Source organism: Temnothorax americanus, unplaced genomic scaffold (genome assembly GCF_048541705.1).
Source record: "Temnothorax americanus isolate GAGA-0224 unplaced genomic scaffold, ASM4854170v1 Scaffold29, whole genome shotgun sequence".
In the NCBI taxonomy this organism is placed as follows: Eukaryota; Metazoa; Arthropoda; class Insecta; order Hymenoptera; family Formicidae; genus Temnothorax; species Temnothorax americanus.
The window spans coordinates 958,260-981,673 of record NW_027509432.1 but is presented as its reverse complement, the minus strand read 5'-3'; the positions used below and the strand labels follow the sequence as shown (position 1 = coordinate 981,673).

Genomic DNA, 23,414 nt, shown 5'->3' with positions numbered 1-23,414 from the left:
TAACGCGTACCCTCTTTTTGAATTATAATCGAAGGAAAATTTAATATTATGAAATGTGATAGTCAACAGAAAGTGCTTTTTAATTGTGGAAAATATTTTGCTGGAAGTTAGTACCTGTATGTCGTTTTCCGCAATCACCATTTGGAATTAATCGCGATTTCGAACATCAAGATGGAGTAACAAATAATATCTTTTATCGAGAAGTTTTGTTTCCACCTGAAAAGTTGGATGTTGTCGCAAGCAAAAGGGGTCGCGCGATAAACGACGCAATTAAGGTATCGCCAAAATCTTTCATTTCATTTCCTCCATGATTCTCTTTAATGAAAATTTCTTAGTCTTTAGGTCGCACCGTAGCAGTTTGTCACATCACGATTTGTTACCCTCCGATTTCTCCCTCCTTTCACCCTTCGTTCTTTTACCCTTCTTTTACCTCTCATCTTTGAGACCCTTCTTCTTCGAGGATCGAAGTTGCAGCTTTCTTCGCACGATTACTCTTCCTCCATCTCTCGGCTTTTGTGCTCACTTAATGATCTGTAGGATTCGAGAGCTTTGCGAAGTGGCGTGGGGTCAACCCGCTTTGAATTAGAGTAATCTACCCCGCTCGTCCGTAACAAATTAAATGATCCTTCCACTTTTCACGTTATGCAACAAGAGCAGACGCGAGCATAACTTTAATCCTTCCGCTTTTCAGTTGAGTTTGATATTCCTGCAATATATGCAACAACTGCTCAAACTATTTTGGGACTTTAAATGGATGATAATTTTAAAGCTTCTCATAAAGTATACTATGAAACGCGTAAATCAATTTCAACAAGTATTGGATATTATTATTTTCGGCAATAACATTTCTAAAAATAAATTGTTGTATCTCTAATCATTATTAATTCTCTCTCTCTCTTTCTCTCTCTCTCTCTCTTTCTCTCTCTCTCTCTTTTTCTCTCTCTCTCTCTCTCTCTCACTCTCTCACACACAGTAATTTTGTCTGTAATCATCACATCGGCGAGAAATTGAGGGCCTTCATGCAAGAAGAATGTAAGTCATTTTAGAAAACTCTTATAATACATCTTCGAAAAAAAACGCCAATTCTACATGGACAAAGAAGTCTATGAAAATGCTGATACGAGCGCCAATGACGTCTCTTATCTGGATATCTAGATAACATTTATATTGCAATTGGTTTTTTGTATTAAATTTTTATATTGAAGTGACATAAATTATGTGATGTAGTTTTATTTTTTCAAAAACTATTATTGTCATGCAATAGAGATGAAAATATTGTTAAACAAAATATTATTTATTACAAGCTATTATTATTTATTATTCATAAAAGCTAGATAGAAAAAACAAAAATAAATTTGTACAGCACAACTTTTTATTTTATTAATTTGGCAGTTACTGTTAAAAAGTTATTTTTCTCAAAAAATGGAGTCTTTAACTTATATCTCCTGCATTGAAGCTTTCAATGAATTAACGCTTAATACAACATGAACCGACTTGAAGACGAATAAAATCGCACAATACGCGAGCACCTCTATCTGCGAGCATTTCTATCATTATCACCGACATTTCTGTCGTGTATCCGTCTGAGATATCTCGAAGTATTCGCGTCCGTTCCGGAGCCTGATCTCGTAAATCGTAATGAAGGGTCTTTCTGAGAAAGGGCTAAAGGCCGCTTACGATAGCTCGAAGCAGCGACCGCTATAACCCTCTTTTAAGGATAAGCGTAACTTTATCACGATGACCTCACCGTCGCCTTCAGGGTGACTTCTTGATAATGCCACCTTAATTTGATTCGACCTAATATAGGCTAATCTAGCTTATATTTTCACAGCTCCCAGGTTTTCTCATCCCTACCGCCGTTCTCCATAACGTACGTGGACTTTGGTTAGCGAAGGATTGATTTAATTACTTTCGAATATAAACATCTTTGAAGTTTACTTATGTCAAATAAATGAGCGGAGAGAGTCTACGATGTTAGATATAAATGTGCTGTATTTTATGCACGGAATTCTCATTTCCCGACTTTCACTTCCGTCAATTATGACGAGCCTCGATCGCTAATCTGGGAATAATAAGATAATTGTTCGAACGTGTGTGTCGTTAATCAACTGCGCGTCGCTGCTTATCTTACTCTGATTATCAGTTTTCATTATGGAAATTGATTCAACGTGTTAATGTGTGTTATGAACGATAACTCATCGCGCTCGTATAATGAATCCGACCTAGTTTTGGAGGAAAAAAGAATTTTGTTGCCGCCGCTCACATATATCCGTGTAATAATATTCGTTAATCGTTGTTTATCGCCCGCCCTTGTACAAGGACCTGTATTTACTACTATAAGCGAGCTATAAAATTGCGACCACAGCGACACAGTAAATACGCTCTTCAAAGTCTTTTAAATTTTCTCGTCTTCTCTCTTCTTAATCTATTTTCTGTTTATAATTGTGCCTGTGTCATTAATTTTCCGATAAGGCACAGTGCGACGAATAACGAATAAGATTAACGAGTGCGTTAGAATGCAGCGCATCGTTATTCTCGTATAATTTTTCTCTTCCGTAAAATTAAACGAAAGATAATGTTATCGCAATATTTTCGATTTTTACAATTTTATTTGAAAGTGAAAGGTTTATAAATTTATATTTAAGTAAAATTAAAGTTTTATACTCGGTTATTGCCCATAATGTACAGCATTATAGTATTACAGTATTACTTTTCAAGAAGGAAGTTAATATTGCTCAAGGGCGATCTAACTTCATGGATTCGTTTGTAGCTTACAAATTCCATTTTATTAAAATTGGTAGCACCGTAATAAATTATCGATTTCATTAGCTATTTTCGTTACAGTCTTCTAATAAAATTTAATTGACTGCTAATCTGATTTCACATTTTACGTAATTAACGAAAGTCAAATATCGATTGAATGTGACAATATCATTGCTATAATGACGACAGTGCGACTTCAAAGTTACTCTTAATTATATAATTATTAAGGATGTCCTGGAGGTACCGTCCCAATCAAAAAAGTCATGCAGGAAATGTTAAAATCACCGATATTAATTTTCCGCGGGGATCCAAAGACAAAAAAATATGTCTTATGATTACTGACCTATATATTTTTAACTTTCTGCACTATATACGTTTGGAATACAATCCGAATTGCTAAGACTTTGTGGTGTAACATTCAATATTATAGAATTGGAATTTGTCCCGCGTCCGCATTTTCTTTCGGCAAATGTCTCCTGTTTCGATTTCACGGATGTAATAAAGGCGCCATGCATGTGTCTCGCCAATCGACAGAAGTCGCCGACCGAGATATTCCTTCGTCGAAGATTCAATCAGCCCGTAAACGTGTCGCGATGTCATTTCATTTCGAGTTTATTCCACCGACGAGATTCGAGCAGTTCGAACCGTTGATAATGCCGTTGCTTTCAATCAGGTTTGCTACTCTAACATCACTGACCTGTTTGACTGCGTACGCGCGCGATTTTATATATTTCTCGCTCTGTTAGGAATCACAATCAGAGTAAATTAAATTTAATTACGACGACTGTATATGAAGCTTTTTCTATGCTGTATTTCGTTCTTTGACAGAAACCACCGCTCGCAATTTTTACTGCAGTGATTCATTTTGATAGAGGTTGGGATTATTTTTAGGTCGGCAAATAACGTGTTTACGCGGACAACTCTGTTGCATGTGGAACATGTAAACGAAGCTTCGGTAAAAGCATTCAATACCTATCGTGTTCGCGTAATCCAAATAATAGGACGCAAATTTTTAATTGATACGTTACATGCACCGGCATCGCGAATGTTCCGCCAGTACGAAACGGTTTTATCACTTTTAAATTTACTTCTCCTTTTTTAAATGGATTGAAAAAGCTTTGTATTTTCAATCGCTCGCAATCCTAGAGAGCTGCGTCAATATTTCAAAGAATAAGGAACCCACGCCCGTTCGTTCGGAACATATTAGCCTCGACATGATTTATATAAAAGACCCATGGAGTTCGATTGTGATAGATTCAGGCGAAACTATATCTCGACCGAGGCAATCGGACAATTTGGATCGTTTTCCGATCGTCTCCCATCAAAGTTGCAGCGCCGTGCTACAAATGCTTTAAAATAACTTTTCCGACCGCACACGTTCGGCTCGTATGAACCGCTTTTCCGGAGCGCAAAAGACTCACTTTGATCTGTAACAGAGCCACCGACTGACTACAGAGACGCATCATCAGATTGCTACAAGGGCCAGAGCAGAGCTCTCCGTTAATCAGTTAAGCTGCGCGCGTGTAACAGCCACCGGCCCAATGGCTTTAATTAAAAAGAGTAGCTCTATGTATCCGACTAAAGATTACTCCCGTCGTAACGCCAAAATCGAATTTCGTCCAAATTCGAGTTTGTCCGTCCATTGCACAAGTATTTTTTTCGCGCGCTATTCCCCATTGACCGAAATTACGCGCGGTTAAGTGTACGCCAGGATGAACAATACCTAGTTTAATTAAAACGAACATTTTCGCTCGGCGGTAACGGCGGCGTAATTAATTTTGCAAATATACCTCTTTCCTCCCTGTAGAAATGTTATTAATGGAAAATTGCATTGAGACGCACAGCGTGTTTGCATATTTTGGACATATTCATATCTCTATTGTGTTATTATAGCTGCTCGTTATTGTCGAATCTTTTTTCCGTTAATTACGGCCGGGTTGCGTATCCACGCGTTATCAGAAATTGCTTGATTATTAGGATTCCCCGGACCACTGATTTTTATCGAAATATTTCATTGAAGCGATTCTCGTTGAAGTCTCGACCTCGACGCGATCGCGCTTCGTAAATCACGCAGCTCTTTTCACAAATAGATTAGACGGAGTTGATTGACTCATTGACTGCACCTATAACGAAATCATGATTAATTTCTCTGCTCAAATACGATTAATCGATATTAGTGACCGTTGTCGATAAACCGAATAAACTTTCGCACGAGTGTATCTGAGGTTGCATTAGAGTATTAATGGTCGCGCGAACCGGTAACATTGTAAACACGATCGATGATACTATCGTGTAACCAACTGCATATACCAGGTTTTATCTTTCATCGTGCTTAATTTAGCGCGTCGAGCAAGCGCGTATACGTTTCGCTTCCCAATTTTATTTGTGGATTGAGATCGCAACTGCGATATATCCCTGAAAAATCTCTTCAAACGTAATATACCCTAACCGATATATATCTCGCTTTTACATGAAACAGCTTTAATTTAATCTTAAAATTCACGCAGTACATGTGATATGAAGTACATGTGTATTAGTTCAGTTATTTACATCGCGCGCATTACGTGTATTATATATGTATTTATTCAGTTTGAATGATTGTCAGTATATTTAGATGATTAATTTATCATTATTATGTATTGTATTAACCTCGTGTAGATCCCGATTTAGTCGTAACAATGAAGTTAAGTGTTTAAATATTCGACACAATGAATATTGAGTACTAAAATAAAATGTAATTTTATCTTGATGTAACACGTTGCATAAAACTGTCGGGCATTGCGATGAATATGAAATCGATTATCACTCGATATGCGCGTTTAACGCGTTTAGTAAGTTTCAGCCTCGATGCCGCGCGATGTAATTAATCCACATAAATTCAATATGTCTAGGAACGAATGTCAATCTGTCGAAAGTTAAACGATTATTGAAGGCGCGCAAAAGCTGGCCCCTTGAGCCAGAAAAGATATTTAATTGCGCGATTTAAAAAGGGAACTACCGTCGACTGGGTTTTTAACGATCAACGGATACACATGTTTAAACCTTTCCTTTGCCATTCGATACTGTAGAGTGTAGAGAACAAAGTGACGCGCGCGCGCGTGCGCGGTCGATGCAAAACGTCCTATAAGATTACACGGTTTACGTAAAAGACGAGGCAAACACTTCCTAATGACGTTTACAGCCTAGGGTTTGCGCGTATATAATATTGAACTTGCAACTGATACCTCCTACTTCCCTACATTTCTAAAGCTTTCGTGGCTCGTCGATGTTTGACGAGAGGGAATCGGGCCTCTTGCCTGCGTTGCTCCAATTAGCACTGTTCAAATAAAACACAGCAGTTATATCGCGCTGTAAAATGATCCCCTCTACACCGGTCGGAAAGATAATGCTCTCCTAGCGAAGTCTTAATTAGCGCGGTGTGTTTTACGATTAGCTGGCGCGAGAGTTTGCACGTGGGAGCTGAAATCTATAAAGCGCTATTATAGCTCTCGTTATGCGCCGATATTCCTGAAATTCACCCGAGATTCGTATATACTCGTCGTTTGTTTCTTATCGCGACTTCGCGCGCTGTCCAATTACAAAATAACGAAATTAGCGCGTTACACGTACATACCTCCGCGCGGCTAATTATGATCGATGGCTCCTCATCCGGACTCGTCAAGTCAGCGTATCGCCCAATATAATTAACAAAAATTGAAGAAACGTCGATCCCGGGCGATAATACGTTTGCCCGTCGCATGAACATAGCATCCCTAATTAAGGCTGGAAGTTGGTCGAACGGTCGTTCCGGCGAAACAAAGTTTATTAATTAAGCTCGTTTAAAAGGCGAACTTCAGCGCGGCCTTAATCGTTCACTCTTGCTTCGTCGTGGCGTCGTTATTTGACGCTCAGCCAAATTACGTATTAGCTCTCGAGGCTTGTAATATGGCCAACAACGTTTACAATGTGCATATTAACTCGAACTTTTCAATCGCGCTGTGTACCTGCGGCATCGCGTTTTCTCAATTGAGTGCGTTAACAATTTATTTCCCGAGAGAATAAGAGATTTTTTTGTATACTTTTACTTTTTATTTAAAAAAAATTAATGCGGTTATGAGAACCGTGCGATGATGCTACCACAATTAGTATACTTCTTAATTAACCTTAATTGGCAACTTCATTTTTTGTGCTCTATCTGTTATGTGGTGCAGCTTTTCGAGATTTTTTAATGTAGGTAACTCGAGCGTTGTCCGAAAATTTACGTTTAAACCAAATTATCCAAATTATTTTATCTCTAATCGCTAATTTTTTATTATAGACATGCTAATAAAGTCATACGATTTCTTGGGAAAAATAACGTTCAACCCGTACTTGCGATTGTCTTTAGCGTTTTTCTCGAAAATTGTAAATAGGGAAAGTCGTTTCAGCTGATCCAATTTGGCGCCACTCGAAGGGGATTTACAGGGGTATTTCTCACCGAATGAGGAAGAAACAGGAATATAATGGGACGCGCCACGCCCTAAATTCGTTAATTTCCTGTTCACCCTCATCAGCGTGGAGTCATCGTGTGCCTTTCTCTCTCTTGCATCGTGCTATTCAATAAAATCTCGATCTCGGGGTCTGGTCTCAAATTGAAATTTTTCTCGTTGACGTTTTTACGGTTTCGCGGTTCCCGCATCTCCATTCATTCGCTCTCATCCGACACAGTTGCCTTCTATTTTCTTCTCTCTTTCTTTCTCTTTCTCTCTTTCTTTCCTTTTCTCTTTCTCTTTCTCTGTCTCTTTCTCTTTCTCGCTAAACCGTTTGTATGCTTAAATAGGGATTATCCTGACCACTTTAAACCTAAGTCAATACAGTCGATGAGATTCCGTAGAAATGACCGCCGCCGACCTATTTGCGTAGCGATACAATCGTGCTGGCGATAAAAAGATTATATAGTCTTCGTTTTTGCTGCATTTTACGTCAGAATTTCATTATGATATTTTCACAGCGTGAAAAAAAAAGAATGAAATATGCAATTTATCAAAGCAGCGGTTATTCCGTTGAAAATCTGGCATAAAATATTTAAATGAGTATTGTTCTGTAAAATAAGATGTGTATAATAACTTCGAAAATAGAGAAATGATATACTATACCGTTAAGATACGTTTAGTTTGCAGAATGTTCAAACTCAAAATGGTTGAGTAATTTCGGAAAGAATTTTGAATTCGCGCGATATCCCTTATTTTCTTGGCGCAGCGCGCAGCAGGAACACAAACGTTAACGTCCACTATAAAAAGCTTTTGCATTCTGCATCACAGGTACGACGCGACGGTAGGATAGTGTCCGTGACAATGACAAAGGAACGCATTAATTTTCCAGCAGTAGATGCATTACCTACCTCTAAAGAATTGCCGCAATTTTATTATTTTTTTTTGCCACATTGCGTTGTTAGGTGAGTGTTACGATTATCTTTATTTTTTATTTTTTTGTAACAAATATTTATTTAGAAAGTATTGCGAAGCATATATATTTTACACGCAGATACACAGATTTTGGCATTCAATAATAACATTTATTTCTCTTCGGGTTTTTTCTTTTTAGTCGATAAATTGTATTTGCGCTTCTATAAAAAAAATATATAACGCTTGTTTATCTATAGACAAATTTTTTTTATTTGTGATATTTTATTCTGTTGAACGTAAATGTAACAGTTCCGATTTAGTGTTTTGCGTAATCTAAAGTATGTATCCTATGTTAAATAAATTAAATTTATTGGAGTGTGTGGTAACAACAGTTTTAGTTGCAGAAAATTATGATTATTAAGTTTTATTTTTATTTATATGTATGTGGTAGTGTGCGATTATTATTAGAAAATTAGACGCAAAATGGTTTGTAAAAGAGATAAAAACTGACTATAAATTTGCCTTAAAATTATCAAATGGACTGTTTCGTAGGATCTGTAGGCGAGATTGGCATAAATACACATACACATTTAGTAGATTTACTGGGTAATCCCTATAACGTACGTTTCATTGTACGAGTTCTCGAAAATTAATGTGCCTATTAGCAAAGTTTTCATTAAATCTAGATTAAAATCTAGCCTCGTAGTTTGATGAAAATTCTCTTAAACATAAGAAGATCAAACATTTATCGCTAATACTATTTGCGAATACTACTTTTTGCACGAATAAAGGCATTTAATAATGGTCCAAAAGATACTTTTTACTTTTGGTCATGAGAAAACCGTTCCGTTGTAAAATGAGAACGGCGCAACAATATATTTTATAGCAAGAAAAAGATTCATGATTAACCGTAGCTATACAAAAGCATTTGCATAATCGCGCACCGCATATTATAAAAACTAAAGAGCGTTCGTAAACCGCCTAAGGTGAAATAAGACACCTGTTATTATAGGTCAACAGTCTTCTTGGGGCTAACTACGCGAAGATCACATTACACTTTACGCAAGAGAGAAACAGCTACAATTCGGAATGGGCATTTCCGTGGCTTTTCAGTTTGCAAGCGTGCAGCACGAGATTCGTCGGTCTGATTCATTGCTCTCGTAATTGTGCGAGGATAGCTCCAACGCTTCTTTCGCTTTTTTTATATTACTTTACAGTTTGCAGTAGAGAAAGAGAATTAATTTTAAAACTGCTACATTTATCTTTTTCATTGAATAAATATATTGTTTATAGTCTCATTTAATATTGAAGCAAAATTTTTTTATAAAATTTTTATTTAAAAAATTACTTCCTGATAATTTACGTTTCTCTTTCTCTTCCCCTCTCTCTTTTTCTTTTTTAAATGTTCTATTGAATGTTATACAAACGTCTTAAGCTCATTATGATTTTATTATTGAACAAACAGAGTATACGATGAAAACTCTAATCCATTAAAAAGTTACACGGAAAAAAGGCTTGGTTGAATTTACCAAGTTTTTCTTGGTTACGTATATATTGGTAACTACAACCATTGACTTGGTTGCCGTAACCATGTACAATTAGTTAGTTTGACAATTCAAATTTGGTTGGAACTATTGGTGCTTATAACCAACGCAATTGGTTGAGGTAACCAAGAAACTGTATTGCGATTGATCACCCAGAAATTAGTTCTCACAACCAATGACCGTAGCTAGTTTAACCAAGTTCTTGGTGAATTAAAAAGCATGGCTGATGGCTGCACTGCAGTCGAAGACTGAACGTGCTAACGTACGGATGTCGTTGCGTCGTCGTTGACGATTTTTCTCATCGACGTCGTGTGCGGGTATCGGTCGCGGTGAAACGCGAGCGGTAAGTAGTATAGTAATGCTAATTCGAAGCCATGGTGCTTGCGCGGGGGTACATGGCCAGGGAATCCCCGCGCCGCTGAGATCCCCCCTTCCCGCCGAGATTTCTTCGCTCTGCACAATGGCTTCGAATTGATATTGCTGTACTGTTTCAGTAAACCCCTCGGCAGTGAGTTTCTCGATCGTGTCCCGATAACTGCGTGTCCGCGGTATCAGTGTTGTGAGATATCTTGGAGAACGGGAGCGCGGCGAGAATCGCCGACGGACCCGCGAAGTCCTTCATCAACCTAACCTAATCTTCAGCACGCGGCGGCCAGCGGAGAATCTACGTCCCGGATTCCGGCGACGCTCGCGAGCTCCGAGGGGCTCGTCGACTTTTGCCGCGCGCTCGGCGGTCGACTTCATACATATTGGACACGAATACGCGCCACATACGTACGCCGCCGTCCCGACCGCGAAAGGACAAACGAGGTCGCGAGGGAAGAAATAGGGGATGTCGCGGCTTGATAGCCGCGGATCGCGCTGAGGTAAATTATGAGCGTGCCACGTTCTCCAGCGCGCCGTCATCGTCACCGTCATCATCATCGTCGTGATCACTGTCCCGCGATCGCCGGTTGCTTCGCCGTAATCGAAGACTTTTTACACAAGTGCATCGACCGCGCGAATCTTCGTCGTCGTCATCGTCATCGTCACCGTCTTCACCGTCGTCGCAGTTCAATGATGGAAGCAAGTGTGGCGGATTTATTGAAAAATTGGGGATTTGAGAAGTTTGTCTCAATATTTGAAGGTAAGTTCTGTTGCATTTATACTATTAAATTAGATTTTTAATTAATCAGTTTTGCAAAGCGTGAATTGTCTGCATTGTGTGAAATTTCCATTTATTTTTTCCGTGCATGGCGCACATAATAACCTATATAATAGACTTATCCGGCCAACGTCTGCGTTCGCATCCTTGCACTAGCCAAATCTACAATGTGCTCTTTGCTTCCTGTCTTCTGCTCTTAACTTCTTTGCGATTATCTCGTATTTCGCAATTCCGTTGCGTAACGTGATGTTTCTTGTCTCTTCTAAAGTTGGTCAATTTTTATCTTGGACGACAGAGATAATCGCAAAGATGTTTAGAACACAAAACAAAAAGCAAAGAGCACATTGTAAATTTGGCTTATTATTGTTGCCACTTGTCCATGACTATACTACACTTCTCACAAAAATTAAAGAAACGCTAAATTTATCTTTAAAAATAGGCAAAATTTAAGCAGCTGTAACTTTGTTAAAAATAAACAAAATTTAAATTTAAAAAAAGGATTTTAAAGCTTGAAATTTCTTATTTTTGAAAGGTTACTATTATCTTTTAGTTTCTGTGAGTTTGATAATTTTTACATATAGAAAACTACGAGCTGGACAAAATAAAAAATTTTTCTTTCACTTTGTAGGCCTGTCACGTGCAAAAAAAATCTGTGAAAATTTTCGACTTCCTAACGTCAAAGCTTGAAGTTTTCCTTGCAAAATCTTTTTTTAAAACTGTTTCTACGATTTTTTGTTATTAAGTTATTGTGGATACCACAAAATAAGAGATAAATTTTCTATTTTGTCCAGCTCGTAGTTTTTTATATGTAAAAATTATTAAACTCACAGAAATTAAAAAACAATAGTAACGTTTCGAAAGTAGAGATTTTAAGCTTTAAAATCCTTTTTTAAAATTTAAATTTTGTTTATTTTTAACAAAGTTACAGCTGCTTGAATTTTACCTATTTTTAAAGATAAATTTAGTGTTCCTTCAATTTTTGTGAGAAGTGTATTTGAAGTTACATATTTAATTTAAAGTTAACATAATTGGACGAAATCCGTGTGTACACTTTAGTCTTCTTCTTAGATGACACATGTAATGCTACACCTCTTTTTTTTACATTTATCAAGAAATCACAGGTACTCGTGAGTGATAAGATTTCATAAAAAATATTATTGTAAACTGTTTAAATCTTATATCTTATTGCTTGTATCTTCTTACTTATTAAATAATTTCTGACAGAGAATGAGGTTAATATGGATGCGATGAAGGTGATGACTTATGAAGATGTAGTTTCATTAATCTCCAAAGCTGGCCCTAGAATAAAGTTTTGGTCAAAGTTACAGGAGTGGCAATCCAGAAATGAAAACGCGGTATTACTGAAAATTTATGCTCTTACATTTTTATATCCAATAGTGACAGAGAGTAACAAGCCTGCATGAACTTATTTTTTAACACTATACTATTCCTTTAATCCTCTGTATTGTATATTACCTACACATGCTCATATTAGAGGTTTCATGACGATAAAGCATCTAGCATGTACTAATTTTCCCAGCAAAGTATAAATACTTTTTATTTTATGCATGTTAGTTCTATTGTATATTGTATTTTATGATGATGGTTCATATCTACATAGATTCTGATACTTAATTTATTACAGATTGCTATAAATAATAGTACCGACATAGAATTATCTTTGCCAATGAATCCGGTGATGGGAAATGAAATATGCATGCCTGATGCGAAAGATCTTTTTGAACAACACCCAACATTGGAATTGCCTATCGAAATCAAAGATATCGAGTTAATAATACCATCGACATCACAACAGCAGGCAAATTCTGTAGATATTATTATTATCGATATTGAAAAAACTTCTGAAGAGCAAACTTCCGTCGTCCAGTGCAAAAGAAACTTGAAAAATGTATGAGATTATTTACCCCAGAAAAGTGCTCAAACCTACCTAACAATTTGTATTTTATTTCAGTCAGTCAATGAATATATTGATGACGACGCAGTTAACAGTGCAGGGATCAGAGAGGCCTTCGACTCAGGCACTTTTACTGAAAAACACAGATTAAAACTCAGTCGTCTCATTATTACAAAGGAATTCAAAAACGACACCAGTGCAAAGTAAGACTTTTTAGAACTGATACACGCGCGCGCGCGCGCGCGCGCGCACACACACACACACACACACACACACACACACACACACACACACACACACACACACACACACACACACACACACACACACACACACACACACACACAACATATTATGTTAGAGATAAATTATTTATTACAATGATTTATGTCATTAAAAAAAAAAATAGAAACTAATTATACATGGAACTACAATTGTCAACATGATACTGATCCTTTCTTATCGTTAATTATCATTACAGAATCAGACCAGAAAGATTTTTGAAGTTAGCTGCAGAAATTAGTGAGGTTTTTCCTGGCGAGGACGCGGTATGCACGATTAGTTGATAACATAATTACGGGATATGCAAATATATACTATTTATTATTTTTATGTTTTTTTTAGCGTTTGTATTACATTCCACGATGTGTGTATAATGGTAAAGAAGTTGCGCCAAAAGGGAAATTATACAACCAATATACAAATTTAGTAAAAAAATTTCGGCTGAACGATCTTCGAGGTAAATCTGCACATAATGTAGAAGAAAAAGGTTAGTAATTTATATGATACTTAAGAAATAAATCTTGAGATTATAGTTTAACGCCATATAGTCCTTACATTTTTGTTGCAAGTAAAGTTTATTTTTTAATCAAAATTGTTTTCCAAATAGAAAATAACGGTTGTAACGACGACGACACAAGTGTCGCAAATGATTTGGCATGGTTGTCAATAAGACTGGAACCATGGACTACCGTACAGGAAAAATGGCAGGCTACCAGTAAATATCGGCTTGCTATTTTACAAAAACAAGAAACCAATAATTCTCGCAAGCGCAAGAACAGTGATCAACCACCACCAGATAAAGTATCAGATTATATTGAAAAGTACAGGGCGCTACGATCCCCTGACGGATACACATTGGTAAGAATAATAACTTCTATCTGTAATTGGAAACATTTGCATAACAAAGAAACGATAGAAAAAAAGACGTTTTGCATTGCCTCTTCAATAGTATTTTTACTAAAAACGAAATTCATGAATGTTAGCATGTTTTACAAATCAACATTTTGTTTTTAATTTTGACAGCTCGAATTGGATTTTTTACAATTGTATCCGCAGTCCGATATAAATCTGACGAGTAAGTGGACAAAGTTTGTCCAGAAAGTGCTGGAGTTTAGTCCATCCGAGATCGATAGTTTAGCAGGCATGTACATTTATGCAAGATATTTACATTATTCTATTATTTCAAACCTATGTATTTTTACATAATTGTAGATTGTGTCTATATATAGATGTAGAACTTTAATATATTAAACAAAAGTGTTAAATTCTTATTCTGTAAGTTAAAATTTTAAAGATTTTCAACTGCTGTTAAAAAAATTAATAAAAGTATTCGTCTACTGCAGTTTTCTTAACATTAAAATTTGAAAAAAATATTGTTGCGCTAGTAATTAACTTGTCTGAAATTATTTTTATTTTGATAGATGAGTCACCAGTCACAATTTTGCATAAGTTTGCTAAACTTTTTGAGCCAGTAGTACTGAATGCACGAATTGGCAAATTCAAGACGCGGCCGACTAGAGCAGAAATTGCGGAAGGATTGGTGTTGCACGTAAAGGTATGTAAGGTTCCTACATTTTTTAACACCAACCCTTCCAACGTATTTTCTGGTCCTCACATTAGTCCTCCAGCCATGCACTTTCGTATCCCACAGAGATTTTGATTGTTCGCCGTTTCGAGAGTAAATGAGCTAGGACTTTGAAATTTCTACCTGATGTTCCCTACTATAACAACTTTGTTTAGGGGTAGGGGGATTATCTGACAATCATTTGTTTTCCGGAACAAACGACTGTTAGAATCTCGTGGGACACGAAAGGGCGGGTTGGAAGGATTAGTGTTAATATGTTGAAACTATTTTTGTCTTTACTACATATATTTTAAATTTCATCATGTGTTATAGGTTATTGACGATTTGATGCCAGCAATTAACCGCATGCGCTCGAAAGCTGAGCAGCTAAAAACAACATTGCAACCCCTGGCGGCAGTTGTTGGCCTCACTCCGCAAAATATAACTGCATCGTACGTTGCAATAGACGACATTTTATACAAGCTGGACAGTCCATTACGAGCCGTCGATGTCTGCTTTAAGTGCATTCATGCCTTACATGCACAGTACCCAGTGCAAAGTGAACGCCCGTGGTTGGTACTACAGCAGATCATTTATGACATCTACACGCCGTGGGATGCTCAGATTCCTGCTGTGATACAAATGTGTAAGAAGTTTGCACTCGCGTAACACGAAGTACAATTTTAAAGATTGTTGTATAATATGGATTATAAAGATATATAGATATAGATATAGATTATAATATAGATTATAAAGAGTTATATAAACTGCGTTAATTGGTATGTTTAGTCATTGATAGTCTCCCGTCGGGCTGTATAGATTAGGTTAGGTCCTCATTGCAGATCATTGGTTAAAACACAAGCCGCTAAAATGCCGCATTGCACAGAATGTGGCCTTCTCGTGCTGTCGGTACAAGCTTTTCAGATACACAATACAATTGTGCATAACTTATCTAACTCTGCAGTATTTAACTTGATTTGGATGAGATACCTGTTTTCGGCATTATTAAAACAATTATCTGCAATGAGGAAAAAAAAGTAATTGTTCAATGCAACATGTGCACAAACGTTGGATTTAATGAAAACCTTCATTCCTATGAAATAATTAGTAAAATAATTACAAATTTTTTCAACTTGACACATTGTTGACTAATTTTCCATGTATTCTGCACCGAATGGCAAGCGGTCAATTATTTGTCACCTTAAAAAATATGTAATTTAAATAAATAAATAAATACTAAATACTTTATAAATACTTTCATAATTATATAGGTAACAACAGAACCCACAATTAATTAGAAAATTATATATTTTTATGTGAAATATTTTTTATAGCTCAGTTTATCCGTGAAAATATTTTTTCTTATTATATAAAAAAGTATAAGAAAAAATATTTTAACGGATAAACTGAGCTACAAAAAATATTTCATATAAAAATGTATAATTTTCTAGTGCTTCGATCTATTAATATTTCACCAATACAGATGGTTAAATTAACTACGGCCGTTGGTTGCATCAGTCATAACAGTTGGTTCCATCAACCAACTAACTTGGTAAAATCAACCAAAACATAGGTTAGAGCAACCAAGTGACGCCTGAGGTTTACCAATATCTTTGGATGGTCCAACCAAGTACTATAGTTGCTCCAACTACGGCAGTCTAACCAAGTGCCGTTGGTATATGTAACCAAGATATCAGTTGTCTCATATATAATCAAGGCACTTGGTCGAGGCGACCATTTTTTTGGTTATCTCAACCAAGTCTTTTTTTCCGTGTACATCGAATAAATCCATTATCTACTCGGCTAACTTCCGGTTCGATCAGAGTCAATCTTATCCTGAATTCTGGTTAGAGAGGTATTATTGGAGAGAGCAATAAAATTTCTTTATGGCTTCCGGCTTTGTGAATCCAACCACGTGTAATCTTTGGCTGAATATTGAGAAAGATCACACACGCTCGAATTCGGCACGCAAGTTTCGTTCGCTTGCCGGCGAAATTGCTCGTTCGCCGCGACAACCCCGTCCCTACATGTATGTATCATGTATGCCCGAGTTAACGGACGCTTATAAAATAATATTATTTTATATTATTATTCTTATTATGAATTCCATTCCGTGGTCGAACGACTTCGCCAGTCGTATTAGCACAGGATGAGATTCATGGACGATGCTTCAGAATCCACCGCGGCGATTTCATTCTCGATTATTTGTATATCTTAACTACAAATTGTTGACCACGCAATTGACCAACACACACGCTTGCATCCATTTTGCCTTTATCGAGGTGTTCGTCTCATTAATATGCTTTGCGTTTCAAAACAGAGTAATCCTGCAAATTGCGGAAAACTCCAAGGATGTCACTGGTATGTCCCCGGCAAAAAGCGAACAATTGCGTACTTGCTGACGAACGAGCATAACGTGGTTTTGCGAGATGCATACCTACATTTCGCCATTATAACGAATTCATGAAGCATCGTTATGAAACTTTAAAATTGCTTTTCCACTTTTATTCGGACACTGCATGCGTCACTGTCGTCACTGATACGCTTCGTATTTCAATGTTCTATAAAGAAAAAGTTATAATATCGAATAATCGCGGTATAATTATTAAAATCGTTTTGACTTGAATTAATTAATCGATAATTGTTCTATAGAAAATGTATCGACTAAAAGAATCGTCATTAATTGCAATAAAAAATTATTGTTAGAAGCGTTTTTAGATACGTTTGACTCTACACAAAAAAAGAGGTGTCAAATCAAAACTTAATACTCGTATATACGCAACAATCTATAATCTTGAAATAAGGTATATATTGCGTTAAACGAAGAAAATTTGTTTGAATGAAGTCACTTATATAGTTTAACCGAGAAAAAAAGTTGAAATTTTTATAAAAAGATTATAGATTGTTGCATATAGATATACGAGTACATAAGTTTTGATTTGACACTCCTTTTTTTTGGTGTAATGAACGTCTTGATTTTTCATAACAGAATCATCTTTTAGTGCGTCCGTACACTATGGAAAGTACTTAGGTTGAGGGATTGTTGTCGTGATAAGGGATACAGTTCATCTTACGAAGTGCACTAATTAAATAAGAGACGTTAGAAGGATCAAACCACCCGAGACTGCGGCTGGTAATAATGCTGTTAGGATATAATCTCACTCCTTTATGAGAATTCCCTTGGAAAATTAACGCTACTCTTCTACGCAAGCGAAAGTATTATCTTAATGAAGAAATTTTAGGTAACTGCGCGGATCCAATGAAACTTGTCCGAAAATTTAAAAAGATATCGTCAAGTCATTTCGTGGTATTTGCATATATGTAGGTATATCGGCACGATTGCAAAAGTTCGCGCTTTAACGTAATCCCGTCACATTTGCAATAATTACCACAATATATGTTCGACGCTTGCACGTTAATACCTACAACCCTTTGTGCCGTCATTGTATATTTTCACAATAACGGCTTAAATTACCTTTAATCGGTAGTATAATATAACGTTCAGTGAGTTTTATCACAGTGATAAACGCAGTGTCGTGTTAAATTGTTAGTTATGCGATACGCGTAGAGTTGATCATTCATTACGTGAAATAACGATTACAGCTTGGTTGAATCAACGCGCTTTCGGTGTCACGCTTAAAAATCGTTAAGTATTATCGCTGGCTATTATACGTTATTTAAATTGATACGATAGTGGAATTCCCGATTCGAGATGATACATATGTAATGACATTTATAGAGGATTTATACTCTTTGGAATCGGTATAAATTTGTTGGATGTAGGAAAAGAACACACATTCTCCAAAAGAATACAGATGAGGAACGATCCTCGATACATAATACATAGGACTTACTTCCCATTCTGTCTACTTTGGTAAAATTGTGTGGATATCTTGCTTTTGTGCTTCTTATTTTTACGGAAGCCGCATAAATTGGCGCGATATCAAAAATGTGCATTCGCTCGTAAAGAAACACGTAGGATATTTATAGGACCAGGATGCCGCTGATATACGATCGACTTTCAGTCACATTTGCGCTCTATAAAAGCTCCATCAAGACGCGGAGAACAATAAAGGCGGATCACGTATCAGACGGATCACCAGAAGCGATTCTAAACTGCGTCTCAAGTCAAAGGTTTGACTCATCTTCAATACGTGGTAATCTACAATACTGGTATGGAAGAGTATGAAGATAAAAACACAGAATTTAAAAAGGTTTAAAATAGTTAAATGTACCAAGATATCGTTTGGCTAATTAAGTATAAAAGATGCTGGAAGGATCAAATCTCTCGAGACCGCGCCTGGTAATAATGCCGTTAGGATAAGCTCACTCCTTTCTCCCTGGAAAGTTAACGGTACTCTTCCACACAAACGAAAATATTATCTTAATGAAGTAATTTTAGATAACTACTATTGGCATAAGTCTCTTTCGATTACGATATTTTGACAATTTGAAGCTTATATCTTCTTGTTTTAATTTCTTGTTTTAATATATCACGCATAATATATAATTGTAGATCAGAAATATGCAGTAAATTAAACAGAACGTAAAGTTTTACGTTACACCAATGTTAATATTGCAGTAACGTTACGAAAGTGTTAAGATATGAAAGACTGAAAATGATAAAAGGTAGAAACTTATCAGTTCTGATAACGTGTTAAATTCTGTGCCAATTAATATACCTTGCTGGCGTATCCATGTAATACCTTGAATAAAACGTCATTTTATGATTGTATTTTTCAACCCATAAGCATCGCTGCAAAAACGAACAATTGGTGACACATTTCAACCAGGATCGAATCGATATTTCGACGTATATATTTTTATATAACCATTTGTGTGTGTTACATGAAACGCTACACCAGCTACTCGTTTGTGGGATTCTCGCTCAAACGTTAATTGCGCTTATAGCGTTGCAATTTTATTTTTTGCAACATTTACGAGACAATTAAATTACCATTTGTCATTCGAGGTACATCCCTCTGAAGAATTTTATTCCTTTTCGATCGAGCTTTTGAGAAATATAATTGTCTAGTATAAATTTTTCTCCGTATAATATAACTTCCAGATATTTAATTCTATTTGTTAAATAGTTATTGAAATATTTTTGTAGTGTGAAATATTAAGTGTGAATTTTACATTTTCGTACGTTTAGTGTGAATATTAAAAGTGTTACAATTATTTTTAGTTTTCAACAAATCCTTGCAAACTGAGCTTATCTTTTTTATTTCAACAATTCTAATATTATTTTTTATTCGCCGAAAAATACGTGATAGATTTTTGCAACATGCATAATTAAGATGTGCATAAATTATACAAAAGACGAGATCGATTCGTATGCGCATGAAACATTGATCGAAACTGGATGTAATTTTTGTTGTTTCTCTGTAATTGCAACCTCGCGACGGAAGTACGCAAGCAAAATAGATTTGACGTATGTTGAAAAAAAAACAAATACATCCGTGAGAGAAAATGCACAGCGTTGTCGTTACATATTTTACATATATTCCTGCTTGTTTTGTGTTATTTAATTTATCAGTCAATTTTCAATCTGTATTTTTCTAGGTATTCGAAACGTTAAATGTTTTATTGTAAATTAAATTAAAATTCTGAATTAAGGTGATGTCATGCGTTTTTCTGTAAATTCCGACTGCACTTTTATACACGTCCGGAGCAGAGATAGTCGAAATCACGGAATTAGCATGGAATTAGAAAGCGTTTTGCAAAGAGCAAACCGTTCAAACTGTTCAAACAACAGTATGTTAGCGTAAAAAAACGACAAGTCGCGCGAACTGCACTTTTGCCGCAGAGAATCCGATCGGATGGAACGAATGGAATTCAATTTTACAGTACAATAGCGCTTACGTCGGGCGCGCACAAAGCGCGCGACAATGAAACAGTCATAAGACGTACTTCGGCGGAAAGTAATCCCATTTACCCGGTGGCCCCTTCGTTCCCCCGGACGCAAATCTCGCCGAACGCGAACAACCGTCTCGCTGCGTCACAATAAATTTAATTTCGCCGAACTCCAGGATGTAATTTTCACGACTCCGCTTATATATTTATTCATTTTCGCGAGTCCATGCCACTCCCGCTTCCAGAACTTATTTGCACGCTGCATTAGGCTCAATGAACTTTATTGACGACTTTATCGAATTTCAAGCTAGACGCTTTAACGCTAACGGATCAGTAATTTGCGGATTAGTAATAAGTATATATTCAGTATGGAAAGATATAAAATTTGTAACGACGAATTTTCTTTGTCAGCTAACAAAATCAGCTAATTTGTAAAAAAAAAAAAAAAACAACGTTTTGTTTTAAAATCACTCGATTGTATTATGAAACCGTAAAGTGTATTTGTATTATTCTTTTCGATTCGATCTTGTGTAGGGTAAAGCTCGCTATTCCCGCGGTTAAACTCTACGGGATAGGAAACACTCTCGACAAGAAACGGGCCAAAGCCAATTCCATCCGATTTCACGCTGTTCCGTCACATCCGCTTAGTCTCGCCGCGACGATACAAAGCGGTCCTATTTGGCTGAAATCTTCCTTTCCTTTGCCGCGCTTTAAATCGAGTTGCAGGAAACTAGGTGGCGTTTATGAAATATTCACAACGTGCGGCGAATTCAGATACTCTTCTCTATTCAGATTTTTTTAGTCGCGTTCTCGCCACAAAGAATCTTCCTGCTCGTATAAACTTTTCCTATTTCCTTTAAACCTGTCCTTGAGTATCGCAGAGATAATTACTGAAGCTTAATTCAAATTTTACACATAAATACCTATTCAAAATCTTGATATAACAACGGGGGAGGGCTTTTTATACGACGATTATCAAAGAAGCATTTTTAATTATTTTCGATAATAAGTTGGAGAAAGACAATTTAGTTCATGTATATTTATTATATATAATAAAACTAATATTTATATACGTAGACTCTCTCAAATAAAAAAGAGAGAATAATTTACAAAGTGTGAAGTTTTCCGATTTTTTTGCTATAAATTTTAGAAAATGGAGAATGTATATTTTGTTTTTAAATCCTTCACATTTTATTTGTTAATATCTATAAAAATTGTGCCAAATCTAATTTATTGCGAAATAAAGTCGTTGATTAGTCATTAATATCGCTGCAACGTCATGTTATTTTGCAGCCGTTATATAAAGCAAACACGATATGTGAATTAATCATCTGTTAATTAATTGATAAATTCTAAATTGCTCACTATTAACGAAACGGAGATATTCACAATTTTTGTAAAGGAAAAGAAGCCCGCTAGCTACACGATGCAATTCAGTCTCGAAATTTTATTCTTATCATTCAGGAAAACTGAGTCGCGCGCGCGCGCATAAAACATCGGCGTGTAATACGGGCGGACGGATAATTCGAAACCCGATAATCGATGCTTCCACTAGACCTGCACAAGATATCGCCAACACATCCACGCCAAGAAAATATTTATACGGAAGTGAGAGAGAGAGAGAACGTCAAGCCACGCGCGCGCGCGCTATTATAACCGTATCGCATTTTCACGTTCGCATGGTCGACATTCCAAATACGCGGCTTCACCATCCGGACAATTTACTCCCTTCGTCCTATTCTTAACCGCACGATGACGCACGTCTTCCCGGTCGCGCGCGAGTCCGTATTTTATTGTCAATCCCTCACCTCGACATCATATGAGACTCGCGAGCGAAAATGCAATTGCGCGATGCACGTCACTCAGCCGAATTGCTCTCGTTCGCTTCCTATAGCACGCTGAACTTGCAACCCTCTCTTATCTGTCGTCGCGATTTCTCCCCTGTTGTACTCTACTCCGCGCCGTATACACCCACGCAAACATATTTGTATAATGTCGAAGCAATTATATATCCATTCCGGAATCCGTCTTTGCCGCTCGTTTTACTTACACCCGGAGGAGGAAATAGTTAAGTTAAATTGCATAACTTGTCTTATAGTCTCATAGACGATGTAATCCAAGAGATGCAGCCAGCGTAACTTTGGCGAGCTCCAAATTTGATGGGATACAGATATACATGAGAATGATCTCTGTTTAAATTAAACGTCTTATATAATCTCAACCTTAACTATAGGGGGTTTTACATATCTTCTGATACGTTTATAGCATCAAAAATTAAAGTGCCCGAAATTATTTATCTTTTAATTATAATAATTGTACCCGATAACAGTATCATTTTATTGAAAATTAAATATATTTATTGTCTAATTATGAACGAGTGTAAATATATTTTCAATCAAATTTTGTAACAAATATGATATATATTTATATAATGTAAATAAAGTTTTTATATCATATTATCACTGATTATAAAGAGAAGCATTAAACGGTGATTAATAATGAATATAACACATATATTTCTGACGCATCAGCCTTTGCAATTTAGTATTACCAGTTATAAACTGATGCGCAACAAAACACGTAATTATCATATGATTATCAAGCGTATAACTGAACGATCATGATCAATTTTACGGTGATTGTGGGATATTGTTGGATGCGGCTATTAAATTTTATTTCGCGATGATTGTGGAAGTATAGATTGTTGCATTCCTAAAATTGAATTAACGATAAACCTCTTAAAATATAAATAGATAGATATGCAAATAGATAATTTTAAAGAAATAATAATAATAATAACTGTCATGCACATTATTGGTTATCATTGCGGTAAGACTTAATTACAGAGAATTTAACGCGCGATGGGGATTTAACGTTCCGCATGCTACCCTTATTCCTTTTATACCCGATCAGTTAGCCGTATCGAGTTAAACTCATAAACTCATGTCAAACGGTAGAGTGCAGTTTGTGATCGAATCGCAGA

At 36.3% G+C, this 23,414-nt stretch overlaps 2 protein-coding genes across 6 annotated transcripts in view; both read left to right on the top strand.

The window, feature by feature from the left end:
• Positions 1 to 23,414, top strand: part of Dop1 (dopamine receptor, D1) — an 87,439-nt gene that overhangs the window by 12,678 nt on the left and 51,347 nt on the right. The window lies entirely within an intron of this gene.
• On the top strand, positions 9,646 to 16,126 carry LOC143899832 (uncharacterized). 3 transcript variants are annotated; one of them, XM_077410510.1, is made up of 11 exons: positions 9,646 to 10,013; positions 10,165 to 10,796; positions 12,039 to 12,169; positions 12,460 to 12,723; positions 12,787 to 12,932; positions 13,211 to 13,277; positions 13,354 to 13,498; positions 13,619 to 13,869; positions 14,035 to 14,152; positions 14,433 to 14,566; positions 14,909 to 16,126. In XM_077410510.1, the coding sequence occupies exons 2-11, from the start codon at positions 10,544 to 10,546 to the stop codon at positions 15,242 to 15,244; spliced, it is 1,845 nt and encodes a 614-aa protein (XP_077266636.1). In that variant the 5' UTR covers positions 9,646 to 10,013; positions 10,165 to 10,543; the 3' UTR covers positions 15,245 to 16,126. The 3 variants fall into 3 exon arrangements, with proteins under 3 accessions (XP_077266636.1, XP_077266637.1, XP_077266638.1); XM_077410511.1 differs by having other exon boundaries at positions 9,646 to 10,796; XM_077410512.1 differs by lacking the exon at positions 12,039 to 12,169 and having other exon boundaries at positions 9,648 to 10,013; positions 14,909 to 16,125.